This window comes from Oxyura jamaicensis, chromosome 1 (genome assembly GCF_011077185.1).
Source record: "Oxyura jamaicensis isolate SHBP4307 breed ruddy duck chromosome 1, BPBGC_Ojam_1.0, whole genome shotgun sequence".
Lineage (NCBI taxonomy): Eukaryota > Metazoa > Chordata > Aves > Anseriformes > Anatidae > Oxyura > Oxyura jamaicensis.
In genome coordinates this window covers 81,706,791-81,728,100 of record NC_048893.1, presented here as the reverse complement: position 1 = coordinate 81,728,100, position 21,310 = coordinate 81,706,791, and the positions used below count along the sequence as shown (strand labels likewise).

The window sequence follows — 21,310 nt, the reverse complement described above, 5'->3', positions numbered from 1 at the left end:
CTACCTCCTGCTGCTATCCTTATGCAACACAGACAGGAAAGATTGCTTGGGGAGGGTGTTTCTGTGGCGGTTTGGCAGCACTAAGGAGAAAACATTGATGTAGGATGGTTGTGTTCCTGCTTTTCCAGCCTGCCAGCAGCCAGCCACCTGCCCTGCTCTCTCCATGCTCTCATCCCATTCCAGTCTGGGAAGGCTCATGGGAACACCAGAGCCACTTTCTGTGCTCCAGCCTGGAGAAGAGAGCAAGGAAGAAAGCTGCTGCCCAGAGCTGGGGAAGCCACTGGAGAGCAGAGGTGAGGCAGAGCAGGGGCAGACAGGGCAGAAGTCAGATGATGTTGTTGGTTAATGTCCACTGGGGCTTGTCTGTGCCATAGGCTGCAGCATGAGCAGAAGTACCCTCCTCCCAGCTGGCAGGGGGCAGCTAGCCTTGGGAGGGTAAGTAGAGTGCTCTGCTTGATGAGCACCACAGCCACAGGTGGTGGGGTGTGCCCTGTGCTGGCACCACTTCAGCATTGTCTGGCTCTGTGCTGCCAGGCTGTGTTTGAAGTCTTATGCATGCATTCCCACCAGGCACTTGTGGAGGGGTTTGCATGCTTCCTTTTTAGAAATAGCAGTGGCACCTGCAATTTCCTTTTTTGAACTAGCAGTGGAAGCTGTTTGTGATCAGCTTTAGCCTTTGGAGTACCAAAAAGGTGCTTTTCACCATTTTTTGCTTATCCAAATACTGCAGCTACAATGTAATCCACTAAAGATGTGTTTACTCTAAGCTCTTCTGCCTAGGAGGAGCTTAACAACACTTGGATTTTAATCTTTGTGTAATGCTCTCCAAGTAAAGCCATAAACAGAATTCATCTACAATGGCTGAAATTCCTGTGTGGACATTTGGTCTTTGTTATAAATGTGTTATGTAAATCAAGTGGGAATTGGGCCAGTGCAACTGGAAATAAGCTGAATCTCAGTAAAGAGTTTAACTGATTTAACTACTCAGGCTTAATCAAGTCTTTTAAAAAAGTCTAGGTAAACTACAAATGAAAACACATAATGTGTCTCTTCTTTAAAAATGCAATGTAATGTTAAAAATACCTGGCAAGAGACATGGTTTCTTGCTTTCTTTAAAGTAATTTTTAAGGTCTGACAGCTACTGCTTATATGGTACTTTAGGGCTGCACAAAATGGCTGAGGTATGCTGGGCAGCAACAGAGAACTGCCAACTTGCTGGGCACCTCCTCTGCTTAGTGTACCTCCCAGTCTTCCCATGCACACAAGACTCCATTTCTTGTACACTCACAGCTATTTTCTTCTTTCTCCCCTCTGCTAATCCCCTGGATCTGCAAGAATAGGAAGGACTGAGTCATGCAAAGCAGCACTCAGTTGGTGTGAAGATGCCTGAACCCCAGAGCTGTTGTCCAAGGCTCCACCATTCAGCCGGTGCCTCTCCCTGCAGGACTCAAGGAAACCTTGCTGCCCTACTCTTTAGTATAAATAGAAGCACTCCTTGTGATCCATTTTGGCATGAATCAATTTTATGGATTAGGAACGTATCCATTTTAGGACCAGTCTTCTTCAATGTTTTCATAAACAATTTGGATATAGGACTTGAAAGTTCCTTGAGCAAGTTCACAGATGATAGCAAATTGGGTGGAGCTGATGACTCCATCAAGGGTGGTGAAGCCTTGCAGAAAGACAAATTAGAGGGTTGGGCAATCACCAACAACATGAAATTTAACAAGAGCAAGTGCCAGGTCCTGCACCTGGGAAGGGACAACCCTATATATACAGACTGGGGGACAAGATGCTGGAGATCAGCCCCCCAGAAAAGGATCTGGGGGTTTTGATTGACACCAAGCTGAACATGACCCAGCAGTGTGCCCTAGCAGCCAGGAGGGCCAAACATATTCTGGGGTGCATCAAGCATGGCACTGCTAACCTGTCAAGGGAAGGGATTGTCTTGCTCTATTCTGCACTGGTGCGGCCTCACCTCAAGTACTGTGTGCAGTTTTGGGTGCCACAGTATAAGAAAGACATAAAACTGTTAGAGAGTATCCAAATTAGGGCTACAAAGATGGTGAAGGGTCTGGAGGGCAAGATGTATGAGGAGCAGCTGAAGTCACTTATTTTGTTCAGCCTGGAGAAGTGAAGACTGAGGGGAGGCCTCAAGGCAGCCTACAGCTTCCTCACAAGGGGAGCGGAGGGTCAGGCGCTGATCTCTTTGGTGACCAGCAATAGGACCCTAGGAAACATCTTGAAGCTGTGACAGGGGTGGTTCAGGCTGGATATCAGGAAAAGGTTCTTCACTGAAAGGGTAGTCGGGCACTGGACCACCCAGCGAAGTGGTCATGGCACCGAGCCTGCTGGAGTTGAAGAAGCATTTGGACAATGCCCTCAGACACGTAGTCTGATTTCCTGGGTGGTCCTTTAGGGACCCAGGAGTTGGAATCAATGATCCTTGTGGGTCCCTTCAAACTCTGGATATTCTATTTTTCTATGATGTCCATACACACTGATTGTTCTGCCTGCTCCCTGCCATTCACAGGAAGGTGCAGGCACTGGGGGCTGATGGTGAAAATAAAATGGAGATTTTGGAAATAAAAGAAGAACCTGGATTTAAAGACCCTCACGTTGGAAATAAAACCAAGATTGTTAGTTTAGTTCTTTAGTTCTGGCATTTCCAATCTTTTAAATACTTCACTCATCAATAGAAATAAACTAAATCCAATTTTCTCCCTGTTCTCATTTGTAGTCTACAGCAGATTTTATACCAACAGAATTACCAGAATCTGCAATTATTTTGCTTAATATTGAGTAAAAGCAAAATAAAGTACAGCCCATACATTTTTAAATGAATCTTGTTACAGTTTAAAGACAACTCAGAAAGAGCAAGTAAAGTTCTGGTCAGATCGCTAGGACTGGGACTCAGAGAACTCAGCATTTCTACTTGTTTTCTGCTAGACTTTCTCCAGGTTTTTCTGATTTGTACAACCAAGGAATAAAAATGTAGAGCAGTGATGGAGTGTTGGACCTACTACCAACCTGCTGCTCCATCTTTGTGTGTTTCTCTTCTTTAAGACACCAAGCAGATTTCAGGGCTGTGTGTGTAGTGTCCCCAGCTACCTCCTCTCCTCCAGGGCCAGGGGGATTTGAGAACTAAGCAGGACTGTCAACTATGACTGCCATTTCCTTAATGCACAAATGCAGCAATAAGAGCAATAAAGATTTTGCCAGTCAAGCTTGTGCCAGTGTCATGCCACAGTGATCGAGTACCAAAGGAGATGGCTCTGGGTGTGCTAACTGCACTCTCCTGTAGTGCTGTTGGCAGCAGTATGTATCTGGTGTGACACAGAGCAGACAACATGAGGAAAAATGTGGTACCATTAAGATTCTGGCAGCTACAACTCACAGCAATGAGCTTTGCAATTGGCAGCTGTCATTTTGCCCACTTCCCTGGTGTGGGTGAGAGGAGCCAAGCTACCACAAAGTGACCTTCTGAGTAAGCCCTAAGGTGGCTGTAAGCAAGCAGAAAAGAGAAACTATTGCTGTTAGTTCATTCTGTTTAGACCTGAATTTCTCACAGAGATAAAAGTGTCTGCAGTGATCTTCCAGAGGCCTTCACATGGAGGCCTTTCTCTCTGTTCCAGTAATAACAAACCTTGTGGGCAGGCTTATAGCCAGGCAGATAAGACTTCATCACCCCATGATGAACTTCAAGGCTGTACAAGAAGGCACTACGTGAACAGGGTTTGTTCAGTCCTGAGAGGGCTAAATAAAGGTGGTGGAGGGGCTCTTACCACTGCCTTTTGCTACCCAATTGGAGGGAACACAGAAAGTGCAGCCCAACTTCTCACATGTGCATAGAAAAAGAAAGACAGTGGGCACGAGCTGCAATGAGGGAAATTCCAGTTAGAAATTAGTGGAGAAAAATTCTTCATGAGGGAGGTCACACACTGCAGTGGGACCCCAGAGGTTTAGTGAAACCTGCATGCTTCAAGGCATTCAGAGCTTGACTGTCCAAGGCCCTGAGCAACCTCATCTAAACTGACATCATTGTGAGAAGAGACCTCCAGAGGCTCCTTTCAAAGTTGTTGGGGAACATCAGCCTAAAAACAGTAAGAACAATATATCAGATCTGTACCCTGCCTTACTACCATGGAGCTGCTGAGGAAACACTTAAATATCTGTGAAAGAGGCCCCAGAAAGCATCTTCTGAGGAAAATTAGAAAATTATTTGGTGAGTGAGCTTAAAAGAAGAGCTCACAGGGTTCCAGCAGGCCGAGAGGCTATTGTACAAGCCCATTCTACAAGTTTTCCAAGACTTTGGAAGTTTTCTATGATCTAGATAAAGCTTTTGCCTGTGTATACCAAAGCCACACGCCCCCTTTCTACGCTCTGTCCTGCTGCTTTCTGTTTGATTGTTGTGAATATCTCTCATGCAAATTCAAGCAAGGTCAAATCTTCCCTTAAAAGCTGTGCCCAAAGAGATTGTAAACATGTGGGTTAAGAACTAATCAAACCCTGCTGCCTTCCAACATCCCTGGAGGATGTAGCAGGGACATGGAGTCAGGCTATTTACAAGGGTAGTTTATCTACAAAATGGATCCAAATTAAACATTTTCCTTTGGCATATGGTGCAAATTTCTATGGCTTTTAAATATGTAATTCACTCATCAATTTCAGTTGAGGAAACACAGTTCTACCTAAAACTAAAGGGAAAAAGAGACTAAATGTTTGTTTCTAGTTAATTGCTCAGTACAATTGTCTAAGCACACAAGCAAGGAATACTAAACTAAGTCTTTCTGATCATGAAGATCATGTAAGAAAAGTTTACAGTCACTTTCTCCCTTCTACCAAAAGAAATTGATACTACTGCAATAGGAGAGATTTTCTTTGTTGGACTTGAATACACAAAAACATTGAGGCCTCTTAAGGTGGTGATCATCATACCTTTGTTGAAGCGTCTTCAAAGTGTTCCTCACTATGAGAAGTTGTGTTTAGTCATTCAGCATACTGTTCCAAAAGTTAATTATTTAAGTCTTGTTGCCCCTTGTCAATGTGTAATCAGAAGACAAAGGAAAACATTTCCAAGGAACAGTGCCTCCCATCCTGAAGGGGAGAACCTATCCTTGGGTACATCTATGACTCAAAGTACACCCACTTTTCCAGAGCTGCCAGCATGTAGACGTTTTAAGCTTACAGGCACATGATGTTAAGAAACATGTTCATTCTTAATATGAGAAACACATGGATTTGTCACGTTTTTTTTTTTTTTTTTTTTTTTTGGTCACAATTACTCTATGTTTAGACAGCAGAAGGTCCAGTTAAAATAATAAGCATGTCTTTGCTTTTCTCTGCTTCAGTTCTCATCAGCCTGGACAACCAGGCACAATCTAGCGACCTAAAACAGATTTCTTTTCTGGGCAAAGGGATCTGTCCTCCTCTTCCTACTCCTAGATAGCTTCTTTTGCCTGATTGAACGGTAATACATTACTTTTGCAAAAACATGCTGCTTTTATCCTACCTAAAATGTATGTGTTCTGCAAAGATTATTTTGTTTATTCATTCTAGTGCCATGATTCAGTTTGTTCTAAGTGCTGCTGGGATTTTTTCTTTCACTATTTCTCTCTTTCTGTCTTCTCATCTCCACTCTGCTCAGCGCCTCTTTCCACCCTCTCCCCACCTCACGATCCCTTTTTCTCCTTGTGGCAAGTCTAAGAAAACGTGTTCTCCTAATACCAGCTAGCCATTGGCGAGAAGAATTTCTGTCACAGTAGGCACCAAGAAAGCTGGAGCATCAACCCTGTTCCTGGGCCATCAGATTAGTAACATGGGTGCGATGGGACACAGTGGGCTGCACATGTACTAGGCTATCTGCTTAGTCCGTGTATGGCAATCCTCTAACACAAGCCAAAATTTGCAAGCAATGATTTTCTGAAATGCAACTCTTAGACATGCAACCCATTCCTGTCCACCTCTGTATACATCAGGAAAATATCAGATCGTGAAGGCCTTGCTTCATGATAAAGCCGAGGAGGAAGACAACATAGTTAAAAATGACTACACCCTGACATGGAGTGCAGTGTTGGCAAACTTTTTAGATTATGTTAAATTATGTTTTAGTTTGCAAATCCCAAGCCAATGCTATAGCCTTGGATTCTTTCAAGTTGTTCCTAGTGGTCAGGGGTCTGGCATGCTCGGGCCTCACTGCTCACTAAAGCTGCTCTGTAAGCACTCTCTGGGGCACACAGTGCTTTCCAGCATCTGCCTGCATGTGCTTCAGGCAGTACCAGAGCCACTCTGGTTGGCAGCACAGAGGAGCTGCTGTGCCACCTTGCAACACCACAGAGTAGCACCAAAAAAGAAACTGAAAGTGAAGAAGTTGACTCTAAGTGAAACCACAGGAAAGCACCAGCAAGCAGCAGTGGATCTTAAACTGAGCAAAGTGCTGCAGTCTGATCCCTGACATCCACAAATGAGAGCTGTTGTGTTGTGATGTGTGAAAGTCACTCAAACTGTGTGAAGCATTCAGCCCAGTAGTACCTAAGAGGACTAAAGTGCAGCAGCAATAATTGTCTCTACAGTCCTCTACACAGCATTCATGTTATATCGAGTGCTTCTCCAGCTAAGCTCAGGCATAGGTCAGCATGGTATAAGAAAATGTTTCATATTCTAAGAGGCTCTGTTGCATTGTGTCTTTTTATAATGCCTCTTTCAGGCATTTTATTTCCTTTCTAAATGTAAAAAGGAAGTACCACTTCTGAGAAGACCATTTCTGCAGCAGCAGGCTTATTTTTCCTTGCAAAATGCACATACTGCACAAAATTAATTTGCACCAGCTTCTGATAAGAACATACAGAGTCAAGGTCCAGTCTGAGAGGAGCCAAGGAAAGAAACACAAATAACTTTTTTTTTTTTTTTTTTTTTTTTTTTTTTTTTTTTAAGCTTTGTGGGGGTCAGAGAAGGATTTTCAAGGACAGTGTCATTGAAACTGTTGCCAAAATTTTATCATCTGTGTCAGCCAGACGTTCTCCTCAACAAAGATGGCTTTGCTTTCCTGTGGTTGTTTGAAGGCGCAGTTTTGCTCTAAAAAGTAATGATGAGGGATGGTGTTCCTATAGCTTTTCTCCAGGGCTCTCTTTAGTGATTGAACCAAAATTATGACTACAAAATAAAAAAGGGAATTTAGGGAATTTAATGCAAAAATACAATACAGCATTTTTAGAGATCCACTCCAGATATGCCTGAAATCAGTGATCCTCTTTCCAGTGATCTCAGTGATTACTTGTGCTTTTGGGCTGCTTTGTAATTTCCCATTGCAGCTTTTAAGGTGGCTATCTGTTCAACGACTTGCTTCAGTCCTACCATCTATGTTTGAGAGAGAGAAAAATCCAGCTCAAGTCAGAGCATTCTGCTAGGACACAAAGACCTGGGAGGCAATGTAAATATTATACTCTTCAAACTAATGCCTAAGCCCTACCCTGGTCCCACACTAGGAAAGAGTTTTGCTAGAACTGGAGTGAACTCTAGTGAGAAATAGCCAGGCGTTTTCCTGGTATTTTGGAAATGTAAAAAATAATGACACAGTTAACTGTAAAGCCAGCCACAGCCTTATTTTGATGAGATACTGTAATACCAGGCATTTCAGAGGTAAAACTTTATTTCCAGGAGCTTTAATTAGCCACTCTATACTTCAGAACATTTCATCACTTCAAAAGCCTCGAGTATCCTGAACAAATACAGAATCCCTTTTCTCACACAGAGTTAGAAATCCCTGCTATAATGGGAGAGCCCAGCATCCAAAAAACTAGAGAAGAGACGCATCACCAACAGCGTAAACAGCGACTCCTGCTATTTACATTTAATGTTAATGCTCTCTCCCTTTGTATTAACATGGTGTTATACAAGCAAGCACAGCTACAGAGAATTATGAGAGTGAGGATTTACCCTCCTAGGACTTAGGGCCAAATCTAACGCGGCATTCAGACCTCGCTGCATCAAGGACGTTCCTCTGAGAGGGGAGGGGTGGAAGCACCACATTCATTTGTAGCAAGGGAGATGTGAGAGGGTGGGGAAGCAAAATAACCCAGGTGGTGCAGTGCAGTATATAAATGCAAGAAAATCTCCTCCACAGTCTTCTGAATGCTAGAGAGGTGGAACCAAGGACTGAAGCAGACATCGGTGGGGTTTGTTTAGCATTGAATTTGATATTGAGCATTTTCAGCTTGAACTTCTTCAGTCTGTAATAGTTATTAATTTTTTTTTTTTTCTGTGCATGGGAAAATGTGCAAGCTATTTCTGTACAGGAGTAGATAGCAGAAGTTAGAAATGCTTTAAAAATTGTTGTTTAATGTAGGGGTCAGTTTGCTTTTCAATATTCTGTCTTTCTGGTAACAACTTAGGATCTGCAAAGACTCTGGAGGTTGATGTCCTGTGTTTGTTTTCTCAGGCAGGAGAAGAAACGGCCAGTTAAACTTCAAGGGAGAGCCATTTTGGCATCGACGAGCAACCCAGAGCAATGTCACTGGCTGGGGTAAGCTGTCTGGTGACCGGAGCAGGAGGATTTCTTGGCCGGAGGATTGTCCAGTTACTGCTGGAAGAAGAGGAGGCACTGGCTGAGATTCGGCTGCTGGACAAAGCCTTTAGCAGTGAAGCACTCAGGAGCTTTGGAAGTGAGTACCAGCTTGTGAGGATGATGCTTTGTGGGTAGGTGTGCTTTTTTCTCAGGTGTATAGCTTGGGTACCCTTACCTCCCACCCTAATCTGTTTTTTTAGGCACAGGCTTTATTTCAAGGAGTTCTTGCTTTATCCCTCCAGCACTGAAATCAGGTGTAAAACTTAATAGCAAGAGTTTTCTTTGCCATAGACTGAGGCTTCACTACGTCAGAAGAAAGACCAATATACTTGTAGAGCAGCAAACAGCTGCCTTCAGCCTGGCTTCTATTGCATCAAAACTCATAGAGCAAAATAAATGCAAAAATCTCACCCTTCTTCCATGGAGAAGGAAAATGAAGCTAGTGCTGTACCTATAGGACAGCGTAACCCAGAGCATGCTGTCCTGGGCTCTGATGTGCAAGTGGCAAAGTTGTGGGTGCCAGTGCTGATAGTTTTCTCCAACCTGTGGTTAATTAGATTAATTAACTAATTAAGACACGGGCCTGCAGGGGCTGAGAGTTGTGAGGTTACAGCTTAAAATTTGGTTGTTATTATTACGATGACTGTAGTTGCCTGGAGAGCAGAACCCTTTTATGGTATGCACAGAAGGGCCAGGACTCATTTGCAGAGGACAAGCTAGGGTTTGTTTTCTTGAATGGACTGGAGACAGCATAAATGAGTGATGCACCCACAGCCAGAAGCAGTATGTGGTGGAGAAAGCAGCTCTGAGTATTGTGCTTTAAATGTCCCATTTCCTGGCATCCTAAGCACTTCTATTAAAATGTCACATGGGTACCTAAATTTGGTCATACTTGTGAGTCCCTACCATAAAGACATTTAATTGACGTGCTTTCCTCCATCACATCTTAACCTCAAAACCATTCTTCCTCCATACTGACATTATCTATGTTGGAATACATATGGAATATCTGCATTCAACTTGTTAAAGAGCCACAATCTTTCTATAAAGTGCTTAAGTGTTACTGAAGAACAGTAACAGCGCACCATAAACCTGGTGCAAATTGCACAAGCCGTTAGGATGGTTTTAAACAACATTGACTTCCTCCTCATTAAATCTCAGTCACTGTCTCACTGGATTCATGTAGATTTGTTCGATGCCCCTTGAGCCTTGCAGCAGTCCTTTCTGCTCTGATTTCCGGGCAGGTCCCACAGCCAGCAACTGCAGCAGACAAAAGCATCTGCAGCACCAGTAGTGTGTGTGGTTTAGCACTGATGCAGCAGGGCACCACAGAAACATCTGCTTTGTGCCATGAGAACTTTGTGGGGACTGTGGAGCTTCCTGCAGAGCAAAAACAATTGTGTGTGTGAGCACAGTCTTGGCTGGGGTGCAGCAGTGGTTTTGCTGATCCTTTTCTGTTAAAAAGAAAGCTGTGTGCCTTCTTTCCTTTTCCTCCCACCTACCTCCCATGAACATTGCCCAGATACTGCCCTCTCCTACTCTTGCTTCAATCCTGTTGCCTATCTGACCAGCACAGAAGGAATGGAAAAATCAGGTATCAGAAAGCTTTTTGTTTTTTCTTTCCCCCCACAGACAGGTAGTAGGAAGAGCAGGCAGGTAGTTCAGATGTGTTTTGGCTGCCTTAGGCCCTTACATTTGAACTGGTGGTCCTTCTGTCTGTATCAGCCTCTATAGCTACACCTCTTCATGTGCCTGTGCACAGCACTACATGAAATAGTTTCCTGCCATTCCCTTTCAAGCCCTTGTATAGCACAGCACTTGCTATTCCCAATGCAACACCTGTGGGGCTGAAGTCTTCTCAGCCAGTGTTTCTCCCCGTTACTATTCTCTCCATTATTTTTACTGCAGGGACTTTGGCTTACTGGCACATGTTGTTTGGATGTCTTGTATAGCCAGGAGCAGGGCTGAGTCATTTTCTTTCTCACTGAACTCTTGAGCACATTTTGCTTGCAGTATCTTTGCGGGGTCAGGGTGGTAGCTAGTAAGACAGGAGCACGTGCAAGTTGAAAATCTCAGTAGCTGAAACTGGGACAGAATAAACATCTCAACCCCCACAGGCTAGACACTAATAAATTTCATTGCCCTTTACAAATGAAAATACAATGCAATTTTTAATTTTATCCCATGAATGAAATAAATAGATCATTTTTATGAAGCATTCATTTAATCAGGAAAGTGGAGACCTCTCCACCCCTACCCACCATCCACCCTGCAGCCGTTAGGAGCTCCATAAAGGAGCACCAAGTACTTCAAGCTCCTGAAATCCCACAGACATTACTTGTTGCTTGGACTTTAAAGAAGACTTAGAACAAAGAAAGACAATTTAGGGCAAATAGTCTGTCTGCATTGCTGAGTCAGACAGGACATTGTATTTTACTAAGTAAGCATCCCATTTCCAAGCAAAATGTACCCCGCAGCAAGCAGGGATCATTCCTTGCAGCAGCTCAGAAGCCAGAAAAAACATTGGTGAAGTACAAGAAGCTTCTCAGTGGCTATGTACTTTCTTGTAAGTACAGAATGCAGAAATGGAGAGATGGGTTGAATTTATTCTCTTTGTCCCCCTTCTACCTGATGCACGCACAGGTTTTGATGCCTGGGCAATGGTCTATGAAGACAGAAATCAAGTTTCTCCCTGCTGTCCATCTCAGACTGAAACCACTATCTCTATCATTCATTTCTCTACTTTCTACTCTCTACTCTCTCTAGTTTCAAGCTCACCTGTCGTTTTCCTCTTCCCAGAGCACACCAAGAGCAGTCTGCTGATTCCTCAGAGTTATTTTATGTTGGTAAGGCAGTGAACAAGGTCCACGTTCTATTTTCAAGGGCAACTTCTGCTGACCAAAGTGGAAGTCAGGAGCAGCTTTCCTGTCTCATATCACACACACAACTTAAATTGCAAGCCCAAGCAAGGCACAAAGCAGCTGGACAGTAGTTTTCCAATGACCAGTACTAGCTCTCTCTGTGATCAGCTTTATAAAACACAGTTTCTTTTATATTTTTCCTGAAAGCTTTGGTTTTCACGTGTAAAAACCTCAATTTGCCTAGCTTCTGCTTAGGTACAGTTACCACTCTGAAGTGAACATATGTCAGAATTTACATTGTGAAAAATATATCTTTCAATCAATTCACAGTGGAGATCAATATAAACCACCTGAAAACACAGCCTTAGGAAATAAATACATTCTGTAAAATAAAAGAGCACCAGACAGCACGTGGCAGTGGTAGTGCTAGAGGGCAGTAACTCTAGTTTTAGTAGGACTTTTGTAAATGTTGAGCATTTAGGTTCTTGTTTCATATTTCAGATCAAGAGACTGTAAAGAGAAAAAAATAATCCCACAAACGTGCTGCATCAGAATAATTGTTAAATTAATGCAGGATGAATTTCTATCGGGTTCTACAAATGAGGAGAGAAAAACAGATTAAAAGATTAAAAGATAATTCCTACTCAGTTCTGTTTCTTAGCAGCTGTATCTGTTAGTGTTTCTCCATTAAAGGTATGGGATGAAATCCTGCCTGCCTCGGGACCAGTGCAAAAACACTAGGATACACAAGATTTCTGCTGTATAAATTTATCGAGTTCTCCCCTTATCTAAACGGGCCATTGAACTCCGCTGGAAGAGGGCACAGCATCTGCCTGTGCCTCGGAGCCCCCTGCCAGTAGCTGTGCCTGGGGAGCCCTCTAGCGCTGCAAGTTTCTCCATGCCATCAGCCTGTGCCGACTCAGTTTTGAAACGTAGCTCTGGGCGGTTATTAGGATGCTGCGCAGCAAAATTTAGGAGAAGGGTGGCTCCAAGATCGAGAACTGTCACACACATTAGCTGCTGGGGAGCGAGGGGGCTTAACCAGGAAGATAGGGATTAAAGCAAGCCAGGGCTGAGGAGTGCAGCCTTGAGAGTTCAGATTTGGACCAGAAGGATATGCATGCTAAAAATGGTCCCACAGTGCACAAGCTGAAATGGAGCCGGCACTAGAGTTAGAAGAGGCGTGTTAAGTTGTGACCTAGGTAGGTAAAAAAGGAGGGGTGCCAGATCTGTTAGCAATGCATTAGAAGAGCTGCAATATGAGCAAAGTACAGGAGCAGGAATTAGGTGTGAACACAGCTCTGTGTACACATGATACCATTCATCACCTGAAGATGTGAGCATGCAGTTCCTGGCTGTTTGGTACTTAGATTAACACTTTTATTAATAGCCAATCACCAGAACATACATAGCTAAAGCTTCTCCCTCTGTGAAATTTAATTTAATTCAGCATCTAGGCAGCCCTTCACCGCTCCTGTCAGAGCTCACCTAATGGTGCCCAAGAGGTCTTTTGCTTTGCTGTCTGCTTCCCTTGCAGGATTCCAGGGCAAGACAGAGGTGAAAATCCTGGAGGGGGACATCCGAGACGTGATGTTCCTGTACCGTGCCTGTCAGGGGGTCTCCCTCGTCATCCACACAGCTTCCATCATTGACTTCTTGGGCCTTGTAGAGACGCAGCTGCTCTGGGAAGTCAATGTAACAGGTAAGTGGGCAAAGCACCTGTCTCAGACCTGTTTCTATTAAGTGCTGATCATCATCTGCTCAGGAAAGTGAACACCTGATATGATTTTTTTTTTTTTTTTTTTTTTTGAGCCAGATTCACTGGATTGTTCTGCAGATTGCACAGCTACACATATGAGTGAAAGACATGCATATGTGTAGCCCTATGCAGCTCTGGCTCCCTCCACAGCCAGTGTGCATCAGTCACACTCTGCAGGGCACTGCAGGACCATTCACTCTTGTTAGCGGTCACATACACCCATCCTGAGATCTGCACAGTCTTAGTAGATAGTCACAATAGTCATAATTCCATGCTCAGTGGACCTTTTTGGAAGCAATTCATCTCTGAAATCCCAGTATGCATCTGAAAAAAATCTAACACAATTGCCTGCATACATTTTCCAGTTTTTACAAATACTACAGGCTTTGGCTGCAACTACAGCAAACTTTAATTGCCAGTGCCCCAGATCCCGTGTCTCTCTGCTTCATATTATTTTGTTCCCTCTTCCTTTCCTTTGCCTTCATTTGCTGTGCAAATGTCCGTGTGTGCATGAATGCAGTTCAGAGAAGTAGGTACTTTCCCACTTTGAGCTCATTACTAAGATTTCCCTGGAAAACTCAAGGCTTTGGGAGGGAGGGTTTTTAGTGACTTCAGTGATGGGATCTCCCTTTCTACTAAGGGCTTCCTGTTCCTTGTAAAGAAAGGTCAGATTAAGGGGGAAGGCTTGGGCTCAGGAATGGACTGTGTGGTATCAGCTGTCAGGAAATTTCAATATATTTCCTAAAAGAACAAGTGCACCCCCCTTCCTGTGATCCCCAAAGCCTCTATGCCTTTTAGTAAACAGGTTCTACTTACCCTCCATGCATACTGACCTCCCAGGCCATGTTGCTTCAGCTCCTGGGTGAGGATTTGGAGAAGATGTTCTTATTTATGTTGATAGCTTTCCTGGTCCTTTGTTCTTCTCTACCACAGATGAAGGCTTTCCTCACAGAAAAATACGGAACATATTTCTACAGGCAACACTTTTACAAATATTGGCTGCACTCCAGTGCTCAGAGGAAGAGAGTGTTCTTTGTAGATGAGTTGTCTCTTATACACATCTTAAAAACTGTGAGATGTCATTTTTGTCATTTCAGCCTGGCCTATCACCTGCATATTTAGCTTCCAGAACCTTTCATTTCTAGTCACTCAAAGCTACAGATTGAAAGTGGCCACAAATTAGAGCCCAGCAGGCAGTTTTTCAGGTCCCTGCCAGGAGGGAAGAGCAAAAAGGCAAGTTCCTGTAAACATGTCCCTTGTTTGGTATGAAAAATAAATACACAGGGGTGGTAGTTCAGAGAGGGGATTTATAAAGCTTTCACTTTATGACCATCGTCCTGATAAAAACAATCTGTTTTTCACAGCAGAATGTGTTGCCTATACCCCTTAAAAATACAAAATTAAATATCCCAAAAGCAGAAAGAAGCTGGATCAGAGCTAGAGGGTTTGTTTGTCTGCACTGTTATTCCTTTCAACAGGTTTAGACTTAGGCACAAAATATTCAGATCCCCCTGACAGAGTGTGTCTGTGGGTAAAATAATTTGGGCAGTGAGGGTTAGCTGGAAACAAGCAGTAAAAGGAAAACACACACCAGTTCTACTCCTGGATCAAACAGCCACTAAGGTCAGTTGGTAAATAACAAAGTCCTCTTCCCTTTTCTCCTCCATTTCCACTCTGATGCTCTTTCGGCTTTCCAACCAGCCAAGACACTGCTATGTACTTCACAGGCGTGCAACATGAAAGTTCTGTTTCTCCTAGAAAACAAATCTTTTATAATAAAAATGTGTCAAGGAACACCAGATGTATATGTTCAAAAACCAGAACATAAGCAAACAAATTCCAGTCGATTCCCACTGATTTTTTTTGTGGTTAAAAAATCCACCTGGCTTCTAATTCAGGCCTATAAACATAGGACACCTAGGTAGGGAAAGTTCCTAGCTCTTTTCAGCTTCTCCAGATGGGAGCAGTCCGGATGGGAGAAGACCCAACCTCCCACATGAGAGCTGACAAAACCCAGTCACACACAGGGGACGGGTCTGATAACTAAGAGATTGTACTTCTTTTGGCAACCCCGTTCTCCAAGTGGGAACCTCCATACTTCAAGCCTTTTGAATGGGATCTCACAAAGGTGATGCGACAAAGCAAGCGCATGTGGATGTGGCATCTCCAAATTCAAACCTCAGTGGGAGTGTGAGAACCTCAATGAACTGTAAGTTAAATTTGCTGTGTTGGCAGAGGTTTTCTCTGGCTCACATTTCAAACAGTGCCTCAGGGGTACAGTATCTTTTTAGGAAGAGAAGGGAATTATATTATATTTTTAGGAGGAATGGAATTAAATAATAATAAAATATAATCCAAACAAAAGTACCCTCCATGAATCAGTTCGTCAGGTCTATATTTAGGCTTGGTTCTTCTAATGCTGACTCTGAAACAAGAAGAACTTTGTGCAAGTAGATCTTACAGATCTGGTCCATGGAAGATTTACTTTATTACCTGCTAAGTGAAAGATGCTCAAGTTCCCATTACTGTAAGAACCTTTTCATTTTTTACCATGCAACCTTCATTTCATGAGTTAATACTTAACCATGTGCTGTTAAAAATATAGCACATTTTATTAGGGTGAAATTGATCCCAAATGGATATCAACTACCAAGATAATTTTATGTTTGCTTTGTTAAAACTTGCTATCTTTTTTGATTTTATCCAGCTCCTCTGTACTTTATTACTTTCCCATATTTTTCAAACAGCATCAGTGGCAGGAATAGCTAATTAAGCTTTTACTATATTTAATACAACTTACTAATTATTTTTTTCCCTGCTTCAGGATTTCCAGGCTGGAGCCGTTTTCAGCCAACCCAGCTACATGCAACCTAATTTGCACATTTCTCTTTTGAAGGTACTCAGATGCTGCTGGAGGCGTGTACCCGTTGTAACGTCCAGCACTTCATATACACCAGTACCGTAGAAGTGACAGGCCCAAACTGCAAAGGTGACCCAGTATTCAATGGTGATGAAGATACAGCTTATGAGTGCATGTCAAAATCTATTTATGCCCAGAGTAAGAGACTGGCAGAGGACTCAGTGCTGCAAGCAGATGGCCAGGTGTTGAAGGATGGCGGCGTGCTGCTGACTTGTGCCCTGAGATCCATGTACATTTTTGGAGAAGGATGCCCATTTCTTCAAGGTCATCTGGATAAGTGTCTGTTGAACAAAAATGTCTACCTACGCTTTTCCAGGAAGGAGGCTTTAGTGAACCCTGTGTATGTGGGGAACATTGCCTGGGCACATGTGCAGGCAGCCAAAGCTTTGCAGGTCCCACAGAAAGCCAAGCATATCAGGGGGCAATTCTACTACATCTCAGATGACACTCCTCATATGAGCTATGCAGACCTAAATTATGAGCTTACCAAGGACCTGGGGTTTGGAATTGAGCCCCGGCTCCCCATGCCTTTGACTATGTTGTATTACTTTTCGCTGCTGCTGGAGATCATGAGCTTCTTGCTCAGGCCCTTTGTCAGGTACGTCCCCTCCACCAACCGTCACCTGGTCACCCTACTGAACACCCCATTCACCTTCTCCTACAGAAAGGCACAAAAGGATTTTGGCTATGTGCCCCGTTACACATGGGAACACGCCAAGCAGAGCACTGGTCAGTGGATTGCCTCTGTGGTCCCACAGAGGAGGGAGCACTTGAAAATCAAGGCTGCCTAAATCTTAAGAGGAGATGAGACCTGGCTAAACAAGTAGGGCCATGAGCCAAAGAAGAGCTGGGTAAACAGCAGCAGCAGAAAACTACAAATAGGAAAAAAAAAAAAAAAAAAAAAAGAAAGAAAGAAAAGTGTAATAGCACAATCATCCCCAAAACCAGAATAAATAAATGTGAAAAGTTCATTGTTGAGGACAGGCTGATCAGGTTATTGTATGGTCCCCATCCAGCTGATCAGCATGAAGCTGTTATTTTAGTAACTCCGCACAGGCAACGATTTGAACACATCAGCCCTTCTTTTTACTCCACACCACCTTTAAGGCCTTTAAGGCAATAAGGGCACAATTCATCCTGGAACTATGATTAAGCTTTACAAATAAATAATACTATGCTATATTCTACTCACTCAGCTATTGCCAGTATTATGCAGCAGGTACAAGCCACTTGATTGCAGAAGCTGTTACAAATCTTGGTCACTTTTTCAGGACTGCTGTATCATTTTCTGTGCCGTTCACTTGACAGTCCAACCTGTGAGGAAAGTCAGGCACAGTAGGCACAATGAGGGCAAAAGCACAATGGTAAGTGCCATAGTATTTAGTAAGGACAGTTGTGTGGGAGAGAGGAGCCAAGTTAAGACTGTTCCTGATCCATTCTCATTTTCCTAGTTATGATGATGATTATTTTTTTTTAATTTGGTGGCAGCCCAGGAGAACAATAGCTATAACAAGACGGAAAGGAGAAAAATATTGCAGGACAGCCTTGATCACTGAAGGGATTCTGTTGCAGATTCAAGATGGTCATGAACACTGAGGGAAAACAAACAGTGCTGAAAAATAATATGATGCTATTTTCAGATTTCAGACGGGAGCAAAGGCTGGCATGAGCTGGTAAATGCATATGTGCTGTCCCCGTGCTTTTCTGATGTCTCTATGAGTTTTTGCAGAATTTATAACTTGATTTTAGGGCCAAAAATGTAGAACTTGTCTGAATGAATACTTTGTCTGAACAATTAGATGTGATCCAGCATTGTCTTCTTAAATCTAAAATACACTTGCTGAAAACAACTCTAAAAGATGGGATGTTCTGTTCAGAATGGTGTGAACAGAAACACTTTACCATACTCTCGTTTCCAGATATGCTGGCAGCTTATAGTCTGTGTTGAGTTTAATTATTCAGTGTCCCAGATATTAGCAAGTACCAGTGCAAATATTACCATTTTCTTTAGTAACATCCTAGTTTAAGTATGTGATATCCAAAGCGGTAGAATACCAGCAAGCAGAACTTCCAGTTATATCCTGGGGCAGAGGAATAAGTCTTTTGAGCTTCCATCGTAGGTTTTGTACTCAGCAAACTAGTGCTGTGGATGTCATTTGAATGAATGCTGCCACTTCTCTCAACACCTCCATCAGAGCTCCTTCATTATTAATAAGCACGCAGATCTGTCCCACCCCGAAAAAGACCCATCCCTTGCTACACTGTGTGCTAGTAACTCCTCTTTGGATTGATAAAGAGTGAGGAGATTTGCAGATGCCTTAAATAATAAAGGACTTGCAAATGAAATTTGGAGTTGTAAATTCATGGATAAAATCTGCCCCAGGAAAATTGATGTGTGTACTGTTTAAAAACAGATAAAAGGCATTATTTAACATTTTCTCAGGGCAGATGACAGCAAGCAAAAGTGGGAGCACTTAAGTGGGAGCAAGCAAAAGCCTCCCGTTTTTTTTTTGTTTTTTTTTTTTTTCTGCTAGCTGTATGGCATTTTGAACCAAGATGTCGACAGTGACCAAAAGAACAGCAGCTTGGTGGCATGGAAATATCTGAGGCACAAATTTTGTGTGCATCACAGACAAATGCAGAGCAATGTTTTTAGTCATCCTCGTGTGGACATAATTTGGTCAATCTGGTTTTAAAAAAATATTTTGTAAGGTAGCTGATTGTCCTATTCAACCAATAAAACGTGGTTTGAGATGGTCACAGGCACTCGAGGGAAGGATCTGCCCCTGCTGCTTAGCTCTATTTTCTGCCTTTCCACAGTTTTGCTTAAGCCCAGGCTTTCAAAACTGACTAAAATGAGATCAAATCAATACTGAATCAGACATCCACTCATTACCAACAACAGCAGCCAACTACCCCTCAACCAGATGCTAACAACTGCACAAGGCACACAGGTGTGAGAAACAGCGTGCTTCTGCCTTGCTTGTGCCAGCTTCAGACGTGTAAATCTCAGTGTCTAAATATGGAGCAGTTTTAGGCCATTTAATTATATAGTAATAATTATATAATAAGCTGCCTTCCCAGGGCACCCACATATCCAGCTATCCCCACTCTCTGAGTCTCTTTGTTCCCCTGATCCCACACAACCAGAACTCAAAACTCCAGGGTCCCCTACCTCTGCTCTAACCCCTACACCCTGCTGCCCTCCCCAGGCTTCAGAAACACAGGTGTCCAGGATCTGCCCACTCTTTGAGCAGAGGAGAGGAGGGAGGCTGAATCCAAGGCTGGAGTTGTCTCACTGTGATCCATCCCACGCAGCCTTTTTACCCTGGGCTCTGGGACCACAGTTTGATGAGTGTGCTTTCAGCCTCACCATTCATATTATTTTCTTCTTCAGTCTCCTGTATTTTTGAATTTTTCTCACTGCTTCATTCCTTTACATTCCTCGGCTTCCATGTTCTGATTCCCTCTATTTCCATGCCCCTCTGGACCCCTCCGTTTGCCATCTGTTGCCCTCCAGTCACCACCATTCATTCCCCTAAAGTTGCCTGTTTTCACTTTGTTCCTAGGTAGAAGGCTCTGAGCAGGGCACAGGCCTCCAGCAGACTCATAAGTATGTAAAATTCACAGCAGTCTGTGTGCTGTTAGTAAAGCTCCAGATCATCTCCACACATTTACATATATATAGTTATCTCATTTGCCTCCAGGGTTTGAGTAAGGCTCTCAGAATGGGCAAGATAAAATACTGCTGAAGGTGGTTATCAAATGCTGGTTAGAAAAGCAAAAGGAAGGTGTTTAACAAATGTCAACACCTATTATTTTTCCAGGCTAGTGAGATTTCATTCTAATGTTCAGCAAGAGTGATGATGGGCACAGTCATGGTTGCTCTGTCACTGAAGAGGGAATATCAAGGACAATCCAGGCACACAGAAATATAACAGGCAAGGAGGGGGGAGAAGAACAGAAGCAAAGCTTTCTATTTAATAGGAAAAGGCACTTCACACATCAAAGAGCTGGTACATGAACATGTACCAGAAAACTGGGACATCTTAGCCCAGGTTTAACAAAGCTCCTAAAATAACTGCAGCTGCTGCCAGAGAGAAAAAAGGACAACCTTTCTTCCACAGTTCACTTAGAGACTCATTTCCTGAATGCAGGCTCCAGTTGTCAGTACCTGCTTTGTTGTTTTTGTCTTCTCAGTAAGACAGTGGGATATTTTCACTTTGTCTTTCTAACAGCTGCACTCCCAACAGTCAGATTATTTAAGAATTAATTTCCACTTTTTTCTGAACTTCCTATTTCTTGCTACTACACTGCTGTCAGGAAGCTTATACTTGCGAAATACTTGCATTATGACAGACACCCATTCCTTCCTTTCTTTCAATCACACCAAAGTATTTATACTTGATTTTATTTATTTATCTATTTATTTATTTATTTATTTATTTTTAAGTCAGGACATCAATGCTCATAGTCCCAAGGGAAAATGCTCTCTGTTGTTTCAGGTGAAGCTTAAATTACTGCTTGAGATGAGTCTTGTATTGGAAGCACTTCTCACACTCAGCATAAAGGGTTTTTCTCCCTAGACCTTCTGGTGCATGTTGGCATGAGATCTCTGATTGAAGCACTTCTCACATTCAGAACATACATAAGGCATGTCACCCATGGGGATTCTCTGGTGTTTAAGTAAATCAGAGCACCTCCTGAAACCTTTGTTACTTTCAGGATGCTGGTGATGTTTCTCTCTCTGGGATACCTTATGCTGCTTCCATTTTGACCTCTGACTGAAGATTTCCTTACAGCCACTCTTGCCATAGGGATCGCTGCCTGTAGCATCTTATGCATGGGGAAGGATGCCATGGAAACTCTCTTTGACCCTTTCTACATGGATGCCCTTACCCTGTCTCTTCCCAAGGAAGTCTCTCCAGTGCATTTCTGACACATGCTGTCCCTGATAGATTTCTGCCGCGCTACGTCACTGAAAAACATTCTCTTTAAGAATGGAATGGAGAAATAAAACAGAATGGAAGAGCACAGCACAACACAGCACAGCACAGCACAGCACAGCACAGAATAGAACAGAACGGAACAGAACAGAACAGAACAGAACAGAACAGAACAGAACAGAATAGAACAGAACAGAACAGAACAGAACAGAATAGAATAGAATAGAATAGAATAGAATAGAATAGAATAGAATAGAATAG

General features: G+C 43.0%; 1 protein-coding gene across 3 annotated transcripts; it reads left to right on the top strand.

The window, feature by feature from the left end:
- The first annotated feature begins 72 nt into the window (after positions 1–72).
- Positions 73–17,022, top strand: LOC118159868 (3 beta-hydroxysteroid dehydrogenase/Delta 5-->4-isomerase-like). 3 transcript variants are annotated; one of them, XM_035314421.1, is made up of 4 exons: positions 73–293; positions 8,438–8,660; positions 12,962–13,126; positions 16,080–17,022. In XM_035314421.1, the coding sequence occupies exons 2-4, from the start codon at positions 8,507–8,509 to the stop codon at positions 16,892–16,894; spliced, it is 1,134 nt and encodes a 377-aa protein (XP_035170312.1). In that variant the 5' UTR covers positions 73–293; positions 8,438–8,506; the 3' UTR covers positions 16,895–17,022. The 3 variants fall into 3 exon arrangements, with proteins under 3 accessions (XP_035170312.1, XP_035170309.1, XP_035170305.1); XM_035314418.1 differs by lacking the exon at positions 73–293 and adding an exon at positions 8,030–8,174; XM_035314414.1 differs by lacking the exon at positions 73–293 and adding an exon at positions 8,051–8,236.
- The last annotated feature ends 4,288 nt before the right edge of the window (positions 17,023–21,310 follow it).

What these genes read in the sequence shown, in the direction of transcription:
- LOC118159868 (XM_035314421.1), top strand. Translation starts at nt 8,507, where the DNA reads ATGTCACTGGCTGGGGTAAGCTGTCTGGTGACCGGAGCAGGAGGATTT. An exon ending in AGCACTCAGGAGCTTTGGAA is followed by an intron (nt 8,661 to 12,961) that starts GTGAGTACCAGC and finishes CTTCCCTTGCAG; the next exon opens with GATTCCAGGGCAAGACAGAG. An exon ending in CTGGGAAGTCAATGTAACAG is followed by an intron (nt 13,127 to 16,079) that starts GTAAGTGGGCAA and finishes TCTCTTTTGAAG; the next exon opens with GTACTCAGATGCTGCTGGAG.